The sequence below is a fragment of the Rhinopithecus roxellana genome, chromosome 17 (genome assembly GCF_007565055.1).
Source record: "Rhinopithecus roxellana isolate Shanxi Qingling chromosome 17, ASM756505v1, whole genome shotgun sequence".
Taxonomy (NCBI): Eukaryota; Metazoa; Chordata; class Mammalia; order Primates; family Cercopithecidae; genus Rhinopithecus; species Rhinopithecus roxellana.
This window is the reverse complement of record NC_044565.1, coordinates 70,727,357-70,743,225: the sequence shown is the minus strand read 5'-3', so window position 1 is coordinate 70,743,225 and position 15,869 is coordinate 70,727,357. Positions and strand designations below refer to the sequence as shown.

General features: G+C 42.9%; 1 protein-coding gene across 3 annotated transcripts in view; it reads right to left on the bottom strand.

The window, feature by feature from the left end:
- PPP1CB (protein phosphatase 1 catalytic subunit beta) overlaps nucleotides 1–14,517 on the bottom strand; it is a 51,048-nt gene extending 36,531 nt beyond the window's left edge. The window contains exons 1-2 of one of the 3 annotated variants that reach the window (XM_010371179.2): nucleotides 14,403–14,517; nucleotides 14,050–14,185 (exon numbers count right to left, since the gene is read on the bottom strand). In XM_010371179.2, coding sequence (XP_010369481.1) covers nucleotides 14,050–14,101 — 52 coding nt within the window. In that variant the 5' untranslated portion in view covers nucleotides 14,102–14,185; nucleotides 14,403–14,517. Of the gene's footprint in view, nucleotides 1–14,049 lie in introns of all 3 variants that reach the window. The other 2 variants (XM_010371180.2, XR_004054193.1) reach the window with 2 other exon arrangements.
- Nucleotides 14,518–15,869: the final 1,352 nt, after the last annotated feature.

The following is a 15,869-nucleotide window of genomic DNA, read 5'->3' as shown; positions in this document are numbered from 1 at the left end:
AAACAAGAAGAATCACCCTCAATCACTATTATCAAACACAGAAAAGTTTTAGAAATTAGATTTTGCAGCCAATCTAGTAATTTCTTCTTTTAATTTCAGGTAGCCTCCATTCTACAAAACAGAATGAAAGCTCCCTTGAATGTTTTAAAATAAATTCAGCCTAAAATTATAAGGCAAAAGATATATATATGAGAAACTTCTATTGTGGTAAGTCATTCTGACAACTAATACTGTCTGAATTAAAGAAGTTGTTTAATTTTTTACTTTTTGAGATGGGGTCTTGCTCTACTGCCCAGGCCAGAGTGCAGTGGTGTAATCAGGCTCACTGCAGCCTACTGGCTCAAGACATTCTCCTGCCTCAGCCTCCCAAGTAGCTGGGACTATAGGCATATGCCACCACACCTGGCTAATTTAATTTGCTGTAAAGACAAGTCTCACTATGTTGCCCAGGCAGGTCTCAAACTCCTGAGCTCAAGTGATCGTCCTGCCTCAGCCTCCCAAAGTGCTGGGATTAAAGGTGCGAGTCACCACACCCGGTCAGCAAACTGCTTTATATATATAACCCGTGCTGTCAAGTTAAAACAAGTCAGATCTTCATTCCCACACAATTTTGCATCAGACACATTTTTCAAACTCAAACTAGCATTCTTCAAACCTTGACTCAAGTGCAAAAAAATTTCCACATATCAAAATCCATTTAACTGTGCAGGTGAGGAGCTTCCACCTAACCCTCTATTGGAAGTGATTAATCCGCAACGTAATGACATGCTAAAAGGCAAATATCAGAATTCCATAAATGCTTTCCAAGTGATGAATATGCAGTATGTTCCCATCTGTGTAAAAAGACATCTTCTAAGATGAAATAAATAGAATCTCACTACAGATCAGCATCAAGAGATGACCACTTGCAATCAATTTTGATGACAGAGAACATTAACTTTGAATCTCAATTAAGCAAAATGTTTATCCTCTCCCAAAAGAATTCTGTCCTTTACTCAACTATTATATTTCACATTTTGTATCAGTGTAAAAATTTTTCCATTGCAAGTTTGTCTTTCCAATGCACATATCCAAGGGATGTGATATATACGTGTCTGTGTGTTGTGTGTATATTAAATTTTTCACTAACCTTCTGCTACTTTCCCCAGCAAGTTCTTACTTATCTAAAACAGAAAGGATGGCAAGAAAAAAGCACTAATTCCAACACCTATGCACGGTGTCTCATAAATTTTTTATTTTTTTTGAGACAGAGTCTTACTCTGTCGCCCAGGCTGGAGTACAACGGCATGATCTTGGCTCACTGAAACCTCCACCTCCTGGTTTCAGGTGAATCTCCTACCTCAACTTACTGGGTAGGTGGGATTACAGGTGTGTGCCAACATGCCCAGATAATTTTTTGTATTTTTAGTAGAGACGGGGTTTCGTCTCGTGCCCAGGCTGGTCTCGAACTCCTGACCTCAAGTGATCCGCCCACCTTGGCCTCAAAAAATCTTAGTAATCTTCACTGACCCCTGGTATTCTAACTCTCACCCAACCCCCACCCCTAAGATTACATACTAATTAACGGCAGTTAAATCCAGACATCCTAATTTTTTCCTAGCATTTTCGCCATATTTAGCACAAAAGCTTGCTTTTAAGTAACAAAAAGGCAGAAAAATAAAAATTCTACAATTGGCTAAAATGTGGAGTCTTGTTTTTTTTTTTTTGTTTTTGTTTTTGAGATGGAGTCTCACTCTGTTGCCCAGGCTGGAGTGCAGTGGCGCAATCTTGGCTCACTGCAAGCTCTGCTTGCCAGGTTCACACCATTCTCCTTCCTCAGCCTCCTGAGTAGCTGGGACTATAGGTGCATGCTACCATGCCTGGGTAATTTTTTTGTATTTTAAATAGAGACGGGGTTTTACCGTGTTAGCCAGGATGGTCTCGATCTCCTGACCTCGTGATCTGTCTGCCTCGGCCTCCCAAAGTGCTGGGATTACAGGCGTGAGCCACCGCACCCGACCCCCTTTGTTTTTTCATTCTTGCTCTCTCGCTTTCCTTCTCCCCCCTCCCCGCCACTCTGTCTTCCTTTCCTCCTCGTCTTTCTCTATGCACACAACACACACACGGTTTTAAGTGAAAAAAAAATCAGGCAGCTGCCATACTTCCCTCTCATCTTAGGCCTGCCTGTTAAGAATAATTAATGTGGGCCTGGCGCAGTGGCTCACACCTGTAATCCCAGCATTTCAGGAGGCTGAGGTGGGCGGATCATTAGGTCAGGAGTTCAAGACCATCCTGACCAACATGGTGAAACCCCCTTCTCTACTGCAAATACAAAAATAAGCCAGGTGCGGTGGCGGGCACCTGTAATCCCAGCTACTCGGGAGGCTGAGGCAGAAGAATCACTTGAACTTGGGCGGCAAAGGTTGCAGTGAGCTGAGACTGCACTCCAGCCTGGGTGACAGTGAGACTCTGCCTCAAAACAAAAGAATAACTAATGTGGATTCAGAGCTCAAAATGGCCTTTAGTGGCTCTGTATAATACCACAAATTGTCTGTAATATTGTGTATATATAAAAATATTTTTCTGAGACGGCCCATGGCTTTCATGAATTCACAAACCATAAGTTAAAAATCAGTTCAGGTACACTGGTAAACAAATAGCAAGTATAATGAGAAAAGAATGAAGAAGAAAAGTGACAGATATAGGTGAGGGCTAGACATTTCAGGAATAAAGGAGTTTTTTTTTCACTGCATTGACATCTGCTTTTATAGTACAAAAGCAAGGATGGGTAAAACGGTTAGTGTCTCAATACACACCACCCCACTGGTAGTCACTGTGTTGTTCATTGCAACACACAAAAGTGAAACAGGAAAAAGGCAGCTTCATGTATGCCCTTTGGAAAAGCAGTAAAAATGATCAACTTGATTAAACTTCGATCTTTGAATACACCTATTTAACAATCTACATGATAAAAGGGAAATGCCCACAAAGCACTCCCACTCCATCCCAAAGTACAATGGCTGTCGCAAAGGAAAGCACTCCTGTGACTGTTTTAGTTCCAAGTTGACCTAGACACTTTTTTTCACTAAACACTTTTACTGGAAAGTATAACTGACGAACTATGGTTATTCAGACTTAGATATTCAACAGATATGTGTGAAAATGAACAAAGTGACCCTGTCATTTCAAGGAAAACAACTGACAGTACTTGTTGCCAATGGTAAAATTCAAGTTTTCAAGTTACAAACCAAAATTCTAGAAACCTTGTAATTAGCACCATTAATCTGACAGCTTCCCCATAGTTAAGGACTCTTCTGATGAGATCTTGTAACATCAACAAATGTCATTTCTGGATACTGTATTACATAATAAGCTGTTTCAACATCTGGACATCTGCATAACTCAGCTGAATCAGTATTATCCAAATGAACAATGCATATTATAAAGTCATGCGTAAGATCCATTTAAAGTACAAGAAAGATCAATGGATTTTAATGTAAGAGAACAAAAAAATTCATGGATATAATTTCAGATTCCACATCTCTTTTAAAATTAACCTTTAAAAAACCACCTCTTGCTGATTTTTGGTAAAAACATCAGAGAATACCTACAATCATCTAAAAGAGCTATTAAACTACTCCTCCTTTTTCTAACTACGTATCTGTAGGAATACAGATTTTCTTCATATTCAACTAGAACAAGGTAACAAAAGACTGAAAACAGATGTGAATTCAGCTGTCTTGTGTTTAAAAGACTAAATTAGATTTGCGTAAAATGATGGCACTCTTCTCACATTTTTGCTTTAGAAAAGTTATCTTCCTAAAAAACATTTATGCTAAAATGTAGTAAGTTGCTACTTAAAGAACAGATATTTATTTATTTATTTAGAGACAGAGTCTCGCTCTGTCGTCCAGGCTGGAGTGCAGTGGCGCAATCTCAGCTCACTGCCACCTCTGCCTCCCGCGTTCAAGCACTTCTTGTGCCTCAGCCTCCCAAGCAGCTGGGATTACAGGCATGTGACACCACACCCAGCTAACTTTTTTATATTTTTAGAAGGGATGGGATTTCACCATGTTGCCCAGGCTGGTCTTGAACTCCTGGCCTCAAGCAATTCTACCCGCTTCTGCCTCCCAAAGTGCTGGGATTACACGTGTGAGCTACCACACCCAGCCAAAACCAGAAAGTTTTAAATTCTCAGTTTTAACTTCTAATGCAACATTGTTAAATACTTCACATAAATAAAAGCTCGTTTTCAATTCTTTAAACATATGGAGAATTTGAGTGTAAGGGGGTCTCAAGACTCAAAGTTTAAGAAACACTGCCCTATAGTTCCTGGCCAAAAGCAAGCACACAACAGCGCTAAACCACTTTTCACCATTTTATCCTACCTAGAAATATCTTTCCCTCTCAGCACCAACACTGATATGTCAAACCAGATGACAAATGCTGAATAAATCTTCCAGAATTAAGCTTTGCTTACTGTTAACATTTTTTACTTTAGAAATTTAAAAATTTTCTTAAATAACAAGAATAATAATAATGGGAATAGTAACGAAACTGTTATACATACTTACATACCAGAATGGTGGTTATATGCAATAAACAGAAAGTGTAGGAAACAGTATCTGTCACATACTTACAAGAAAGCCTTCTCGAAATTAGTACAGGGAAGTTCCAGGGCTCAGTGGCACAAAGAGCTCTCTGTTACATACTTCCTAGCTCAGGTTTGTACTAAGCAATAACGACAGCTAACTTTTTCTGACCTTTAATGTGTCAAGAATTGTTTGAAGGCACTATCATATATGCAGAAGACACTGGGGCAGGGCTGAAATACACCCAGAATCTGTGTCCTTAATCATTATATAAGATGGCATCCCAATGTATCAATATTTACTAATATTTCTTGAGTAAACACTTAACTGAGTAAACATCTGATTATCATTCAGGATTCACATAATTCTAGTAGTTGGGAGTCCGAAATTCACAAAAGCGATTCCTGTCATCTAAAATTAGACCTCACTCTTTCTCACTGACAGGTTTGCAAGTTTCTCCCCCTCAGAGGCGCGATGGCTCATGCCAGTAATCCCAGCACTTTGGAAGGCCAAGGTGGGTGAATCATCAGGTCAGGAGTTCGAGACCAGCCTGGCCAACATAGTGAAATCCCATCTCTACTAAAAATAAAAAAAATGAGCCGGGCCCACTGGTGGCGGGCGCCTGTAATCCCAGCTACTCAGGAGGCTGAGGCAGGAGAATCGCTAGAACCCAGGAGGCAGAGGCTGCAGTGAGTCGAGATTGCGCCACTGCACTCCAGCCTGGGCGATGGTGTGAGACTCTGTCTCGGGGAAAAAAAAAAAAAGTCTGGTCTTTTTGTCTCGCTAGTTTGGCTCAAGTATCGATAGTAATTCAAATAAAAGGCTTGATGCAAACCACATTGAGGAAACATACAAGTACCTATAAAGATTCCTTCTTAATTTACTATTTAAAGTTTTAAAATAAGTGATTACAACTGCTAGATATGACATTAGTGAAAGCTATGTAATACCCGACATCCCTAACCTTGATATGAAAACTTAGATTTTGATTTCTCCAAATCTTGAGAATGAGAGGTAGGACTAGGGGGAAGGTTAAAATGGTGTCAGACAAATACAGTTATACACCATTTACCAAAGGGATACTTCCTGAGAGATGCAGTTAGGTGATTTTGTTGTTGTGCAAACATCATAGAGTGGACTCACACAAACCTAGATGGTACAGTCTATTGCTCTTAGGCTACAAAGCATGATGCACACTATGTTACTGTGCTGAATACTGTAGGCTACTGTAACACAATGAGTGCTTGTGTATCTAAACACAGAAAAGGCACAACATATATACAGTAATAAAGATATAAATATTTCTTTCTTCCAGAATTAAGCTTTGCTTACTGTTAACATTTTTTTACTTTAGAAACTTAAAAATTTTCTTAAACGTTTTGAATTTTACAGTAACGATTAGCTTAAAACAAAAACATATCATACAACTGTACAATACTTTCTTTATATCCTTATCCTATAAGCCTTTTCCTATCTTTAAAAATATTTTTTACTTTTTAAACGTTTGTTAAAAACTAAGACATATACACACACATTAGCCTAGGCCTACAGTCAGGATCATCAATATTCCACCTCCACATCTACACTGGAAGGTCTTCAGGGGAAGTAACACACATGGAGCCATCACCTCCCAGGATAACAGCGCTTTTTTTCCTGGAATGCCACCTGAAGGACATGCCTGAGGCAGGTTTTAAGTTAACTAGTTTTTAAAAATAAGAATACACTCCAGGGCCCAGGGCCCAGTGCGGGGGCTCCCGCCTGTAATCCCAACACTTTGGGAGGCGAAGGTGGGCGGATCACCTGAGGTCAGGAGATCAATACCATCCTGGCTAACACTGTCTCTATTAAAAACACAAAAAATTGGCCAGATGTGGTGGCGCACGCCTATAATCCCAGCTTCTCAGGAGGCTGAGGCAGAGACTGCTTGAACTCGGGAGGCGGTGGTTGTGGTGAGCTGAGATCACGTCACTGCACTCCAGCCTGGGCAACAAGAGCAAAACTCCGTCTCAAAAAAAAAAAAAAAAAAAAAAGTAAGTCTATAACATAGCTGTTTATTACCACTATCAAGCATTATGTACTCTATATAATTCTGTTATACTTTTTTTTTTTTTTTTGGAAACGCAGTCTCACTCTTTCACCCAGGCCGGAGAGCAGTGGTGCAATCTTTGCTCTTGGCAACCTCCACCTCCCAGATTCAAGCGATTCTCCTGCCTCAGCCTCCTGAGTAACTGGGATTACAGGCATATGCATGCCACCAAGCCCAGCTAACTTTTGTATTTTTAGTAGACACAGAGTGTCACCATGTTGGCCAGGCTGGTCTCGAACTCCTGACCTCAAGTGGTTCACCTCCCTGGGCCTCCCGAAGTGCTGGGATTACAGGCATGAGCCACCACGCCTGGCCTGTGTTATACTTTTACACAACTGGCAGTGCAATAGGTTTATACCAGCACTACCACAAACGTGAGTAATGCGTTGCACTATGACATTATACCTATGATGTCACTAAGTGACAGGAATTTTTCAGTTCCATTCTAATCTTACAGGACCACTAACTATCTTACATGAAGTCCACTGTTGACTAAAACATCATTTGATGGAGCATATGACTATACTCAAAGCAAGAAAGTGTTTTGGTCACCTTGCAACTGACCAGACGGGAACTTCTGTTACTTAGGGATATTCTGATTAACATTCCTAGAACAAAATTCCTTTATGGTGAAATATGCTATGTTAAAACCTCCCAATTATGCAAGTGTGGGTATGCATCAAAAACCAAAGGCTATTCCCTCTAGGATATGCACATATCATCAACATCTCCATTTGTCTTTGCACAGATGCAGGTAAATTTGGCAAGGGAGGGTTCTGAGGCCAGTGATATTCAATGAGGGTTATACATACTCTCATAAATCACTGTGCTCTACGTGAATAGTTCAGAGGCAGAATAAAGGACAACAGCCCCCGCCCTTTTCCCTACTGTATGACAAGTACCCATCTACACCAAGGACTGACTTCCTCTATCAAACCAGGAAAAAAATGGCTACTGGTTATTTATACTTGAATAAGCCTTGAAATGGCTATTTAAAGCTGCTAGAAGCAGTGGTTGCTGCCTAAGGGTATAAATTTGTATCCAATCACAAATCCTAGAAGACTCGACTGGGAATCCCCATCCACCACACCACTGCTAAACTTACTAACATTTATGAACTATTTCTTCCCCTTGCCTCCCTATATGCCACCAAGATTCCAGAATAACCTTTCAGAAATACATAACAGAATTTCAGTCAGTATTTCTAAATATCGTAACATTCCTTCATACCTGTATTATTTTACCTGTTAGAAATGTTTGAAAATGGGGCTGGGTGCCTGTAATCCCAGAACTTTGGGAGGCCAAGGTGGGAGGACTGCCTGAGCCCAGGAGTTTGAGACCAGCCTGAGCAACAAAGTGAGATTCTGTGTCTACCAATTTTTTAAAATTAGTGGTGCATGCCTGTGGTCCCAGCTACTTGCGAGGCTGAGGTAGAAGGATCAGTTGAGCCCAGGAGGTTGAAGCTGCAGGTGAGCCGTGTTCATGCCACTGCACTCCAACCTGGTGACAGAGCCAGACCTGGCCGCCAAAAAGTAAATAAATAAATAAATAATGCATGGCATTGGAATGTATACTCTTTTAAAAGTAATAAACGTGGAGAGTAAGAAAGAAGTATATGCCCACAAAAAAAACTTGTACACAAATGTTGACAGCAGCACTACAAGTATTCACGATAGCCAAAAGAAGAAAACAAAATGTCCATCAACTGATGAATGAATTAAAAATATGATACATACATACAATGGAATATTATTCAGTCACAAAAGAATAAAGTACTGATACATACTACAACAAAGATGAATGTTAAAAACATTAAAAGCAACTAGTCACAAAAGACAACATATTGTATGATTTCATTTGTATGAAACATCCAGAATAGGCAAACCTAAGAGACAAAAAAAGTATATTAGTGGGGGCCGGGAGGGAATGGAGAGAAATGGGAAGTGTCTGCTACTGGAAACAGGGTTTTTTGGGGGGGGTATTTGTGTATGAAAATGTTATAAAGTTTACTGTGGTTGATGGCTGCACAACTCTGTAGTATACTAAAAATCGTATACTCTAAATAGGCAAACTGTATGGTATGTGAATTATATCTGGATAAAGCTGTTATCTTAAAACAGAGGGCTTTAATACACTTTCATTAATCTATTTCACTTTTCAGCCAGGTGCGGTGGCTCATGCCTGTAATCCCAGCACTTTGGGAGGCCGAGGCGGGCAGATCACGAGGTCAGGAGATCGAGACCATTCTGGCTAACACGGTGAAACCCCGTCTCCACTAAAAATACAAAAAATTAACCCGGCGTGGTGGCGGGCGCCTGTAGTCCCAGCTACTAGGGAGGCTGAGGCAGGAGAATGGCCTGAACCTGGGAGGCGGAGCTTGCAGTGAGCTGAGATCGTGCCACTGCACTCCAGCCTGGGCCACAGAGCGAGACTCCGTATCAAAAAAAAAAAAAAAAAAAAAAAATCTATTTCACTTTTCAAATCCATTCATTTATTTTTTAACCTTCAAAAGGACACTAAAAGCTGGGTGCAGCAGCTCGCACCTGTAATCCCAACACTTCGGGAAGCCAAGGCTGGAGGATTGCTTGAGCACAGAGGTTCAAGACCAGACTGCGCAACCAACATAGGGAGACCCTGTCTCTACCAAAATAAAAAAAACTAGCCAGGCGAGGTGTCATGTGCCTGTGGTCCCACCCACTAAGGAGGTTGAGGCAGGAGGACTGATTGAGACCAGGAGGTCAAGGCCGCAGTGAGCCATGATCAAGCCACTGCACTCCAGCCTGTCTTGAAAAAAGTTAAAAGTGCAGCCTGGGCCGGGCGCGGTGGCTCAAGCCTGTAATCCCAGCACTTTGGGAGGCCGGGACGGGCGAATCACGAGGTCAGGAGATCGAGACCATCCTGGCGAACACGGTGAAACCCCGTCTCTACTAAAAAATACAAAAAACTAGCCGGGCGAGGTGGCGGGCGCCTGTAGTCCCAGCTACTCGGGAGGCTGAGGCAGGAGAATGGCATAAACTTGGGAGGCAGAGCTTGCAGTGAGCTGAGATCCGGCCACTGCACTCCAGCCTAGGTGACAGAGCGAGACTCCGTCTCAAAAATAAAAAATAAAAAAAATAAAAGTGCAGCCTGTCAGCCTAACTAAATCTTAAGAGTACTATACATGTTTCACAAGAAAGAAAAGAAAGACACTAAAAGATCACAAGCAGTGCCACAAATTCAGACATCTGACAGGTCAAAGTTAAATGAAAAATGAATTTAAAAAACAAAACAGGTACACACATATCCCAAGATTTTCATAAAACTGTAAGTGGGCCAAAAATGTAACACAATCACATTTTGCTATGGAACTTTACACAGTGCTAATATTCTACAACTCATATTGTAATAGTCAAGTTTGGCTTTGTGGTAATATGTTAAAAAACACTTTAAGTAAAACTATTCTATCACACAGCAGATCGCTTTTGGGTATTTCTGAAGACAATTTAATGACAAGGGAAAATGTTTATGATGTAACACTACATGAAAAATTAACTCATAAAGCTATGTAAGGAATATTCTAATGACGTAAAGCATGTGAATTTTACAAAGTTAAGTATACTTTAAACAAAAATATATCAAAATTTCAACAAGTTATCTCTTGATTGTGGAATTACAGGGGACTTCTTGAAAGAATGCTGCCCTTTCATAATCAGAAAAAAGCAAATTCTAAACAGTTTCATATTATAACATATGATACATATTAGACATATTATATCAACTAGCACATTCCAGTTTTTAAATACCTGGATCAAGACTGTGCTTGGGAACAGAGCTCGCACTATCTTATTCACCCAGCAGCAGTTTTCCATACTAACCTCCTCCCAAATGCATTAGATTCTACTCAATTCACTTCACTTCCTCCAAAATAAACTTAGCACTTATAGTTTGAATGAAGTTCCCCCAGATGATTCTGCTATACTCTCATTTCCCACCCCTCTCTGAGAACCACTCATCTAAGAAAGAAGCTTTTACAGGATTTTCCAGAATAGTCTACAAACTAGCTTCAATTTAAATGATCAAAAACACTATGATAAGCCACAAGAATGTGGCCAACAGGGTCACTACAGGGGATAAAGTAGAAGTCTTTGGTTTTTAGTTCCAAGCAAAACTTAATCCAAGAAAACATACTGAAAGAATATGCACCATCCAAATAATAAAATCAATATTTGTTTTACATTAAATGGCATGTATGTATTAAAATGACCTAAAGGACTCTTCAAAAATATCAAGATCGGGCATGGTGGCACACGCCTATAATCCCAGCCTTTTGGGAAGCCGAGGCGGGTGGATCACTTGAGGACAGAAGTTCAAGACCAGCCAGGCCAGCATGGTGAAACTCTACTAAAAATACAAAATGAGCCGCGGTGTGGTGGCATGCGATTGTAGTCCCAGTTACTGGGGAGGCTGAGGCAGAAGAATCACTTGGACCTGGGGGGGGCGGAGGTTGCAGTGAGCTGAGATCACCCCACCGCACTCCAGCCTAGCTGACAAGAGCAAAACTCTGTCTCAAAAAAACAAAACAAAACAAAACTTATCAATAATATGCCCACCTAAAAAAGAAAAACAAAAAGCAACTCATAAAATGTAGTCACCAGAAGTGTGTACAGCTGATCGGTGATTTAATATAGTAAAAAAGAAAAAACAATCAGGAATATGTTGCGGGGCCACAATCAGCATTTTAAAATGAGATCAGATCCTGCTGAATGTTCTCCCCAACGCAGAGAAATTCTTGCCAAATTTTTACTTACACGTTCATTTGACACTTAAAACACTAACCACAGTTATTCTTGCTAGGCAGTTTTATGAAATATGAACTAGAATGTAATATCATTGAAATCCAAGTGGACAAAATTTTCTTTGAAGATTAAAAACAATTATTTACTGGAAAATTCAAGTCTGCTCTGGACAAGTCTTTCAACAGGTCTCGAAAGGGAAGGAGGTGAAAAACCTAGAATATTTAAGAATCCCTGGGTGGCACTGTCAAACTAAATATGCTTCTGTAGGACGAAGAAGTACTGAAACCTACTGATAGAATGTGTGCTGAACACAGGACAGAGAGAAGGCTGAAAAAGCCTGAAAGTCACTTGTTTAGACTGGGAGCTCCTTGAGTGAAGAGATTGTGTCTTGTCTTAGGATTGCTGGTGCCTGGCAAGGAGGAGGTCAACATGTTAACGCTTGCTAAATTGAGAGAAATGTGTCTGGACTACAATTCTTACCCCCCTACAAAAAAGGAAAAAAGATCGTACAAAACCAAATATTTAATTTGAATTCACAAAAACAAATGGAATCACTTAGACTATTTTTCCCCCAATGTCTTTTCCAGTAACCTTGCACAACCCACTGGTGAAGTTTAAGTACCTGTAATCATAAAAAGGTGCGTCTAATTTAAAAGGACACAAACATTTTAAATATAATCTATTTTATGCCTATAAAATACATGGAAAATGAAATAAAATATAAAGAAGTTGAGATACAAACATTTTTAAAATATTTAAATTACAAGCAAAGTTTAAAATACATAAAATTGGGTCCGGCGCAATGGCTCACGCCGGTAATCCCAGCACTTTGGGAGGCTGAGGCGGGTGGATCACGAGGTCAAGAGTTCAAGACCAGCCTGGCCAAGATGGTGAAACCTCCGTCTCTACAAAAATACAAAAAAAATTAGCCTGGCATGATGGCGGAGTGCCTGTAATCCCAGCTACTCGGGAGGCTGAGGCGGAAGAATCGTTCGAACCCGGGAGGTGGAGGTTGCAGTGAGACCCTGTCACTGCACTCCAGCCTGGGAGACACAGTGAGACTCCGTCGGGGGGGGGGGGGGGGTGCGGGTAGTAGGCCTCTACTTTCCCAAATGTAAACAAGACATATACATTTTTAAATTAACTGTATTTCTCTCATAGAACAGTTACAAAATACAATTTTTTTCAAAGCAAATTTCTCAAAGACCCAGCAAGACGTTCACATCTGAAACAAAGTCTTAGGTAGTGAACACTGACTGCAGGCACCAGGGGGCCTCCCAGGAATAACTTGATAGTAAAGGAAAAGGTAAATACGAGTTCCTGGTAAAACTTTTGCTTCCTATTCAGTCTTAAGACTGCTAGATGGCTTTCACATCTGGAGCAAATATACAGTATTTAGTTACAGAACGGCTACACACAGAACTTGGGTTTTAGATACCGACACATTCGTTGAAAAAAATGAGTTACCCTTCCCCCATTAAAATATTCTTTGATGATTTTCCAAATATAAGTACATGTTGCTTTACTGTAGCAAACAATTATCTTAAGGTAATTTGAAAGCAAACAGTACATATGCAATCCTTCGATAGCAGCTAACAAAGAGACCTCTAAATCGTTTAAAAGGGATTAAAGGCTTTTCTACACACTCACAAAACAATTAGTGATGACGAAAATTTTAGGGTAGAGGGACTGTTTGGCATTTAACTTTGAACAATATCCTGCAATGAATCAATACATTTAACTCCTGGCTAGTCCAACTCTTCGCTTTCCCCCCTTGCCTTCCCACCAACATAAAACTATTCGATAAGAACACCAGGGCCCGGAAAGTTCAAATGCTGCGTAGACTTGCAAATACCTTTCGAACACAAGACAGGCTTTAAAAATAGATCTTCACTAAGTTGTGCAGAAATTAAGCTCTGCTCAAATCAAACGCAAAAGCTATCATCTACATACATCACATTTCTTACGTGTATCTTCAACCTGATCAAATATTTTCTCTTACAATTTTTTTAGGCCAAGTAACAAATGGTAGATAAATTCCCGCTAATTTTATCCTCTCTTTAAGAATCATCCATTCTATGGCATCGCGTAAAAATGCAGAGCAGACGAAGCATTCCTATTAAGGACAGGTTTTTATATATATACAGAAAATTCACTCCCGGAACGACAATCGGAGGCAGCCAAGGGCAATGCACAAAGAGAACAGAGAAGAAACACTGATTCCACGGACACACAAAGCACGGTGGCAGGCATCCTCTCCCCCTCCTCGGAGGGGTCACCGGAGGCGAGCACGACGGCGCGCGGAGCCCGGCGGCCTTTCCGAAAGGCTGTCTCCCGCAGACCCGCTCCGCACAGCCGCCGGCCGGCAGGCCTGGCCACCAAGGGTCCGCGGGGACGGCCCCCTCTCCCCCGATCTCCCCTGACTGCGCTCCCGGAGGCCGCTCCCCGGCGCCCAGCAGCCTCCTCGCCCCCTCCTCGGCTGGTCTGCCACGCCGCGCTCCCAGAAACTGTCTCGGGGCGGGAAAGAGGTCCCCTCGCGTTTCGGCGGCGGAGGTAGACGCAGGGGTCGGCGGCGGCGCCCGACCTCCCTCCGTCCCGCGGCCCGGCGCGCACTCACCCTCCAGCAGCCGGGTGATGAGGCTGTCCACGTTCAGCTCCCCGTCCGCCATCTTGTCGGCACAGACTCTCCTTCCCAGCAGCGGGAACAAGGGCTTCTCGGCGGAGGCTGCGGCGACGGCTCGGCGTTCTCTCACCTACAAGTCACGCGGCGTTTCGACCCCGGCTCCAACTCCCCCTTTTCCCGGGCCCTCCCCCCACCCCCTCCCCGCCGGGCAGCGAGAGCGCGCGCACACTCGGAGGCACCCACGGAAAATAAATAAATAAACAAGAAGAGCCCCCACAAACAGGGCCGCGTCAGACCAAGGCCGCCACCTCCTCGTCCTCGGCACCGCCCAGCTCCGCAAAGCTCACCAGCGCCGCCGACGGCCCCACCCGCAGCGCCACTCACTCCGCACGTCCCTTGCGCGCCGCCGCGTCACGCACCTCTCCGCGCAGGCGCGCGGCGCGCTCCCCGCCGAGGCGCCCCTCGACGCCTGGGCCTCTGCGCAGCCGCACTGGAGGAGTTTCTGCCGCCGCCGTGTTCGCGCAGGTGCGTCGCCTTCTCTCTCCACGTCCACGGCGCCGAGTTTCGCCGCCGCCGCGGCGCAGGCGCCGAGGAGGTTCCCGGCTTTGCCGCTCGTAGGAAGCCCAGGTTACGCAGAGCGCGCTGGGGCAGGGCTCACCTTCCTCCTCCTCTGCTTCACTGGCGTTCTCCAGACGTGGTGGTTGCACCCTTTCGGCCTCGCTTTCCTTTTCGTGGCTTCATACCCTAGATCTGCAAGCAGTTCCTCGTGTTTCTTCCGTTAGCCGGGAAACGCGAACTGCAGCGTTTGGAACCCGGGTTTGCGCTTTTGAAAAGCAAGAAGGGGTTAACTCTGCTGGAGTTCGACATTGCAAATAAAGGTCTTTACCCCCGGTGGTTCTACAAAATTAGTTCCTCAGGGATTCTGGTTGAAAGAAGCGTTAAAGTGGGCCCTGTAGGAGTCAGCAATGATACAATTTTACATGGGTGCATATGGCTGCCTGTGTCCAGCGCTTTCACACATCTTGTATCTCCATCCATGCCGTGGGTATCTTTTTTCCACAGTGTGTTTCTGTTGCTGCTTCCAGTATATTGCTTAATCATCCTACCTGGTAATTATTTATGCATTTTTCTCCCACTCTCGACTCAGCTCCTAGGGATTAAAAACACACTAACTTATCTTTGTGCCCACAGCACCCACCAAATATTTCCGTCACGTAATACTGCCTCTAGAAAGGCAGGAGGAGAGGCAGTCACGCTAAGGATCTAGTAGGCAAGCCAGATCTTTTGTCCTGTTTTAGGAGGTGGCCAACCCTTACTTATTCCACAGGTGTTTTTCCAGAAACTCAGATCTGATATTGCTCCAAGTCCAAGGCAGTACTTCCCCCACTCACATCTCACTAATAGTAGCTAACATTTGTTCATATCCCTGTATGTGCTGTGCCACTGTTTTAAATGGTACACCCGCGTTACCTCATTTAATCCTTATAACAGCCCTGTGAGGTAGGTACTATTATTATCTCTGCTTTGTAGATGAGATTTACCGAGGCACAGATGGTTAAAAAACCTAGCCTAAATCACACAAATAAGCAGCAGAGCTGGGATTCAAACCCAGGCATGTAGTGCTAGAGTCTGCATTCTTAACAATTGCGATATTCTCCCTCTCCGTGAATGTGGGCTGAGATGCTGAAACAGGCACGTGTTGTGGGGGAGAAGCAGCTTTGTCCAACCAAGTGCTTTCTAATGTCCAGATGACATAGAGCTAGGATTTCCTAATGCTTTTTCCCCCTAGTTTTCTCTCCATTTCAGGACTGAGT